This window comes from Nanorana parkeri, unplaced genomic scaffold, assembly GCF_000935625.1.
Source record: "Nanorana parkeri isolate BGI_ZX_2015 unplaced genomic scaffold, ASM93562v1 scaffold1784, whole genome shotgun sequence".
NCBI lineage: Eukaryota > Metazoa > Chordata > Amphibia > Anura > Dicroglossidae > Nanorana > Nanorana parkeri.
Genome location: NW_017308052.1, coordinates 134,354 through 141,981, shown reverse-complemented (window position 1 = coordinate 141,981; position 7,628 = coordinate 134,354). Strand labels below are relative to the sequence as shown.

The following is a 7,628-nucleotide window of genomic DNA, read 5'->3' as shown; positions in this document are numbered from 1 at the left end:
GGGGGAAGAGGCAAAGCGGGAGGGGGGTCAAGTTGCCGCACCATGGGCCTCTGGGTTGTACTTGCCCCCTGGGCTAAAAGTTGCCAGTCAGCCCCTGCCTCCCGTCAACCTAAGCTCAGTATACCGCGAGCTGCAACTCGCTGTATACAGGGGCGTATCTATCACGAGGCAAACTAGGCGTTGGCCTTGGGCGGCATTTTCCATGGGGGCGGCCCCCAGGCAGAGGGTGAGCAGAGGGGACAGTGAGCGGGTAAAGGTGCGATCAATGTTTGTGTGCTTATCTGCTCAGATGTCTCCGCAAGACGCTCCGTTCATGTCTCACGGTCTGATGAGGAAGCCGCAGCCGTTCACAGTGAATGAATGCAGCTTCCTAATCAGACCCTGAGACATGTGTAGTTCACTGTCAGCACGGGACATTACCTTCTTGTCCCGATCTTCCTGTCTTGCCTCCTCTGTATGTTGCACACCCTCCCCCTTCCCCTCTGGTGCTTCATCCCAAACGGAATGCTTCCTCCATCTCCCCAGGGGACCGTCCACCGGGCTGCCTGACGGCTTAGAGAACTGTAATAATAACATCCGGGCACACGCAATACATCACACACCCGTCAGCCAGGTAAAAGGGCAGAGGTCAAATACAATGGTGCCACACTGAACGTAATCTTATCTGTTTGAAGCTTCACGGTCACCGACATGCAGAGACGCTGAGGGCTTCTCCTGCAGCTGCTTGTTTTATGTGGATTTTAACTGACTTATGTGAGTAAGATGTTAAATAAAGGTGATTTAGTGTTGTATCAGTGTACACTATGGGCTGCTCATTTGTTTTGTATATGAGCATTGGAGTTGGAGTAGGATGCATTTCTAAAAAAGGAAGCCATTGGAGGAGCATTATAGGAGGAAGCCATTGGAGGAGCATTATAGGAGGAAGCCATTGGAGGAGCATTATAGGAGGAAGCCATTGGAGGAGCATTATAGGAGGTAGCCATTGGAGGAGCATTCCTGCCTACCACAAAGAGATAATAGCTGCGTGATTGACAGCTGGCTCTGCCTATCTAGAGGCAGAGCCCCCCGTCCGTTCCGCCAGTCAGCGCTGGGGGATCGGAGCCGGGAGGGGGGGAATCCCTGCAGGGAGCCGTCAGTGACAGTCATTGCTCTCTGCAGGGACAGGATCGAGAAGAAAGCGAGCGACGGTATGCGTTCGCTCACTTCCCGATCTATTGAGCCGGTGTGTGACAGTTTAATTGTCACAGGTCGGCTCGAAACTATGAGGCTGAGTGAAAATCCCTCACCTCATAGTTCTCCTTTACAGGAAGTGGAAAAAACACAATTACTAAATATTTTTTTTACTTAATTTTTTGGGGGCTCTGGGGAAATATTGGGAGTCTAAACAGACCCCTGATATTTCCCTTTTAAAATAGAAACTCTGTGTCCTCAATCTCTTTTTATGTTCCTGATCATTGATAACATGAGAACATTGTGTGTTTACTATATGGACATGAGTTGATGTAGATTTCCCATTCAATCATAATTGAGGATATAGTACACATACTCTGTCCTCAATTATCTACAAACACTCAGCGATCACTGATCACTGACGGCTTGTACCCGCTCTCCTCTATGACAGCTGTCACAGGAGCCAGAGCGAGCGGAGCGATCTGTGACAGGAGGCTGTGTGGTGCGGGGAGGAGAGACACTGACCACTCACAACACTCTCCTCCCACACCGCCGCTATGGGGCCCGGGCACAGGTGGGCCCGGCCAGGGCATCCCTCCAATGCCGTGTGAGCCGCCTGGGTCGCTACGGCATGTAAGGGTGCTGGCTGTCACTGACACAGCTCCGCAGCGGCGTTTCCCCTCACAGCCGCTGCAGAGCTGTGGCAGTGACAGCCAGCAGCTACGGCAGAAGAGGCCAGCGTTCGCAGTGAAGGAGGAGGTGGGGCCCGCCTAAGAGCAACCCGCCTCCTCTTACATCACTGGTCAGCGACCTAAGAGCAGGTGGGGCCCGTCGATGGAAGAGGAGGCGGGGCCCGGCGACCACGGAGGCGGACAGCGCTGACAGGTAAGAGGTGTGCAGCCCATCTGAGACCCTGCAGAGCCCACTATAGAGAGTCTATGGTGGGCTCTGCAGGGTCACTCTCAGGTGGGCTGTTTGGTATATCAGGTGGGCTCTGGAAGTGGCATAACTAGCAATCACGGGGCCCCATACAAAATTTTGCTATGGGGCCCTGTGATTTCTAGTTACGCCCCTGCCTGTGACAGTTTCTCTCCTCCCCACTGGGACACAGAGCAGCACCCAGCAGGGAGGAGAGAATACATGGATGCACCGCTATATATGTGTCAGGGGGTACGGCTGGGCCGTGAGTGGAACCCCTTGGCAGGGGCGGCAAGCCAAAGTCCGAGGTCGTGGTACACAGGGGAAATCCAAGAAGAATAGTCAGGTACAATCCGGGTCGAGGCAGGCAGCTAGTTTCAGTAACGGAAGGGTAAGCCAAAGGGTCGGTAATCAAAAGTCCAAGCAGAGGTTCAGGAATAAAGACAGGTTCAAGGCACAGGGAGCTGGGAGATCACACCATAGGGATAGAATAACTCAGCAATGAGCCAGGGCTCTGACTGGGCTTTTATACTCAGTGGAGGATTGAGACCACTCCCCGGCTACCGAGGCAACCAGGTAGCCTCTCCATCAGGAGCCAATGGTGAGAGAGGGGCAGAGAGTGTGTGCTGGGAACCTCCCCTAGCAAGGATCACACCTGACACCAGTAACAGGTGCACTACGTGCATGTCCCCGTGCCTGCGCGCGCAGCCTGTCCACCGCGCACTTGTCGCGCATGCGTACCCACAATCCTTGTACCAGGGGTCCTGCCAGGAAGGGGAGCCCGTGCCCCCCGCCGCACATAGCCACCCAGAGGAGAGGTAAGCCCCCTAGTACCCTGATAATATGCAGAAAAATTGCACTTTTGGAATTTTCCCAAAAGGGCCCTTTTCGGTCGATATGTCGGTGCATCCCTAAAAATTACATATTGAAAATCAGGAGCTATTATGCTAAAACACAAACACACACACACATATGTATACATAATTATATATAGATCTCTCTATATATATATCTCTCTATATATAGAGAGAGATATATATATATATAGAGATATATATAATTGCTTAAGATCTACCATTGACCCCATGGCAGTCACTATGTAAAAGTAGCTACTGCATGCCAAGCCTGGACTTGGGCACATAGAACTAGTATAGTACACATAGAGAAGCAGTAGCTATGATATGTACATGAAGACATCTTTCAGGACCTACTGTCAACCCCATGGCACTCATTGTGTAAAAGTAACATGCCAAGTCTAACTTTGGCACATAGAACTAGTATATTATACATTGAAGAACAGTAGCTATAATATGCACATGAAGACATTGTGTCCCTTTGATCTTTCAGGACCCACCGTTGACCCCATGGCAGTCCCTTCCGTGGGCTCTGCCACCTGGCGAGATGCTTCCTACAGGACAATCCGACTGGCCCAGGGTGTAAGATTGTACCCCTTCTCTTCTCTTCCCTCCACTGCAAGCAGCCAAGAAGAGATAAGGCCAGAGGGTGAAACCACCCAAAGAAAGGGCACTTCCAGGCCTCCACCGACACCTGCGCCTTTTCATCGTGACCTGATAGGCAACACCTGCAATGCATTTGCCTGTGGTTACATGAGAGAAACACGAAGCTCTTTGTACATCCTCAGACAAGCCTTGTGGGAGACGGATTGCCACATCCAGAAGCTGCAGAAACAGAGAGAAATATTAGAACGATCCCATGCCAACACTCGAAGAGATATTGTGACCAATAATGAGACTGTGCAACTGCGCAGTAGAAGACCAATGACTGAGCGGGTAAGAGAATTGCGGATCTCTGGTGCCATCTGCTGCTCAGGAATAGCCCAACTTTTTTTTTTTTGATAAGAGCGGGGAGGGGTTAGGACCCCAGTCAGTTTTTATTGCTGGTGACCATTGTCACTGGGACAAAAAGTGATGGAACAGTCCAAAATGTTGAGTTATTAATGGAACGGGAAAAGTGGGATCTTCCAATGGAGACACATGTTCCTGAGACAAGTATCTATGGGGGGATTTACCACACTTTGGGAAGTTTCCTCTTTGGGACAAGAAGTGAAGGAAAATATCCCCAATGGGGCACAGATAGTTAAAAAAAATGATAGGAGTTTTAACCCTTTCCACCTCTTCTGAGGTAAATTGGACACATGACCTTGTAATAACGTGTACAGGCAGTCCCCGAGTTACATACATCCGACTTACAAACGGAGGCTATTACTGTACAGCAGGGGGGGGTCCCAGGCTACAGCCAAAGTGTACCGCGCAGCATTTCAGTAGTTGTAATGCTTCCACGCTCGTGCTGACGAGGAGTTCCCGCCTTTTTGGGTCTGGTTCGTAGTACTGTACATACATTACAGGAAGTTGGCTCCTGTTAGACGTGGAGACGAGGGGGTGCCCGCCTCTTCTTCCGGGTCACTGTGAGGTTTTTATTGCTGTCTGTATCCTCATTAGAAAGATTAATTCTCACTTTCTGTACATGAGACAACAGGAAGTGAAAAGAAATCTACCCCTAGGAAGGGAAAATCACTCCTGTAAGAGTGATCATGGGAAAAAGGTGTCTCCACTGAAGCTTTATCACCAATCCTTGTTTCCACGACAGCCCAAAATTTTCTAAATCCAATTGTCACAGGGACAGAAAGTGAGGTGAAATCTTCTGAACAGGGGCACACACAGCAAAACAAACATTACAGGGGGCAAACCCTTCCCTATGCTATCCAAAACTAAAAACTTTTTTTGGGCTGAAGTTACACTTAAAAATGTACCTGTTCCAACTTACTTACAAATTCAACTTAAGAACAAGCCTACAGTCCCTATCTTGTTTGTAACCCGGGGACTGTCTGTATACCAAGATACCTGTTCTTGAGACAGCTATCTAAGGGGGGATTTACCACACTTTGGGAAGTTTCCACTTTGGGACAGGAAGTGAAGGAAAATATCCCCAAATGATAGGTGTTTTAACTCTTTCCACCTCTTTTGACTTTAGGTCAATAGGACAGATGACTTTGTGATAACGTGTGCTGTGATATCACAATCTGTGGCCAGCATGCCGTCGTTAGCTAATTATACTACTTACCGTCTTGTATTTTTTTTTTCTTAGTATCCAGACAAAGTTGACCCTCTTATTCAAGAGGAGAGGAGCAGCCTCCTGGACCTGAAGCGGTACACAGAACTCCAGCTGTACGAAGTCTCAAGACTGCTTAAAGTCAGTTATTGGTTAAGATACATACCAGGCGAAAGAGATACAAGTCTGAAGCTGGCCAGACACTAAGGGGCCGATTTATAAATATTTCACCCAGGGGCGTAACTAGAAATCACAGGGCCCCATAGCAAATTTTTGTGGTGGGCTCTACAGGGTCACCCTCAGGTGGGCAGGTCACACTCCTTACCTGTCCGCCTCCTCTTCCTGCACGATCGCTGATGGGCCCCGCCTCCTCCTCCGTCACCGGGCCTGCCTCCTTCTCCGTCAGCCTGCTCGCTGATGGGCCCCGCCTCCTCCTCCGTCGCCGGGCCTGCCTCCTTCTCCGTCAGCCTGCTCCATCGCCGCTGCTGGCTCTCATTAACTCCGCAGCGGCTGTGAGAAGAACGCCCTGCTGCACACTGTCAGTGACCTGAACAACAGCGCATTCTTCTCACAGCCGCCAGTGAAAGCCACCAGCATAAGATGCCATAGCGACCAAGGGCGGCCCGCACGGCATCTGGCCGGGCCCCATAGCGGCCGCCTGGGTCGCTATGGCGATTGTTACGCCACTGATTTCACCCTATAGCATATAGCTGGGCGCATGTTGTTTGCATGGCACTACTGCCCCTAGAAGGTGCTGAGGAGCATAGGAATCTCCAATGTTCCTCAGCTTCATCTAGTGCTGGTAGTGCCATGCGAAAGGCATTCTCCCAGCTATATGCTGCACAAAAGAATGAATAAATCCGCCCCTTTTAGCTTTTCTCATTCATCTCACGCAGGCTGAATGAGAAAAAACTCTCAATTATTAACACGCTAACGGCAAGGATGGGGGGGGAACCCCCCCTTACACACAGGTCTATTGTATTCTGCCAGGGGTGGGGGTGCCGGTTGGCTGCAGTCATTGGCTGAGATTTTTCCAACTGGTTCCTTTGACAAAAGTTGACTGAAAAACTAAAGGAAGGGGGGGGCGGTTCCAAGGGGGGCCACTTGGACTTGGCCAGTGTATGGCCAGCTTTAGTCTCTATCTGTTCCGTGTTTCACTCTTGAAAGATGTCAGACTGCCTTGTGCTAATATGAAGTGGTTTAGGCACAGAGTAGCCGGGGCTTGCAGTTGTCCCTGAAGACCCTTAAAGGAGAACTATGGGGGTAAGTGTTTTTCCCCATAGTTCTCCTTAGGGTCACGGGAGGACACAAACTAGCGTCCTCCCGTCACCCTAGGCTCAGTATACTCAGTATACTGAGACCGCCACAGCGGGGACATTACTGTCTGGATCCACCCAGCTGTGTGATTGACAGCTGGCTCTGCCTATCTAGAAGCAGAGCTTCTAGTCAGCACTGGAGGATCGGACAGGGGAGGGTGGGAATCCCTGCAGGGAGCCATGAGTGACAGTCACGGCTCTCTGCAGGGACATGATCGAGAAGTGAGCGAGCGCCGGTATGTGTTCCCGATCTATTGAGCCGACGTGTGACAGTTTCATTGTCACAGGTCGGCTAGAACTATAAGGTTGAGTGAAAATCACTCACCTCATAGTTCTCGTTTAAGGACAACCATGCCTTGTCCAAACACAGTCTCCATCCCCTTAGCAAATAAGAGATTCCTAGGCCCAAATAAAAATAAATGCATCTATCTAATAATAATATATAATGGGTAGATTGGAACCCCATTTTTCTTACACGTCTTCATCACATCCCCTGCAGATGAGGTCATGTACTGTGAAAGGTGACGGAGGTTATTCTATAGCAGATGTCTCTTTTCCCACTAACGTTGAGATTTTTCAGCACGCTGGACAATCTGTGTACAGGAATGTGCTAAGAACGCCTCACCATAGCCGGGCAGAAGTTTTCACCAGCCATATGTGTTTCCAGCAGAACTTGTACTGTTCCCTGCAGCGTCCTGCACCTTCCTGAGCTCCTTTCTGGTCTTCTAGGTGCTCTATTCTCACCGGCAGAGACTCTATGAATGCTGCAGACAGAAGGGCCGAGTACTGGACATTATAAGTGAGAGCGGTCGGCCTCAGTCACGTGGGCAGAAAACACCAGCGGGGGGAAGTCTACTTGGCGCAGAGAATAAAGGTATTGTGATATCGCGAGGTCAGATAACCGCTACCGACGCATTCTGTAGGTGCTCGCCATACTTGTATTGTGACATCGCGAAGACAGACATCTGCCACCGACGCATTCTGTGAAGGTGCTCGCCGTACTCAGTGGCGTAACAACCGGGGGTGCAGCAGGGGCGCGGGCCCCGGGCGAAAAGTGAAGGGGGGGCGCCGGCCGAAAATGGCACTTTCGGCTAAATGCTGAAAGTGACATTTTCCTTCCGTTTTGCCGGCGCGGCCGTGATTCCTTTCATCCCC

At 50.5% G+C, this 7,628-nt stretch overlaps 1 protein-coding gene across 1 annotated transcript in view; it reads left to right on the top strand.

Annotated features, from left to right (window-relative positions):
* Positions 1-3,422: 3,422 nt before the first annotated feature.
* CCDC105 (coiled-coil domain containing 105) overlaps positions 3,423-7,628 on the top strand; it is a 16,399-nt gene continuing 12,193 nt past the window's right edge. Inside the window, exons 1-3 of the mRNA XM_018571564.1 lie at positions 3,423-3,878; positions 5,194-5,298; positions 7,203-7,347. Of these exons, the coding sequence (XP_018427066.1) occupies positions 3,453-3,878; positions 5,194-5,298; positions 7,203-7,347 (676 nt within the window). The 5' untranslated portion in view covers positions 3,423-3,452. The remainder of the gene's footprint in view (positions 3,879-5,193; positions 5,299-7,202; positions 7,348-7,628) is intronic.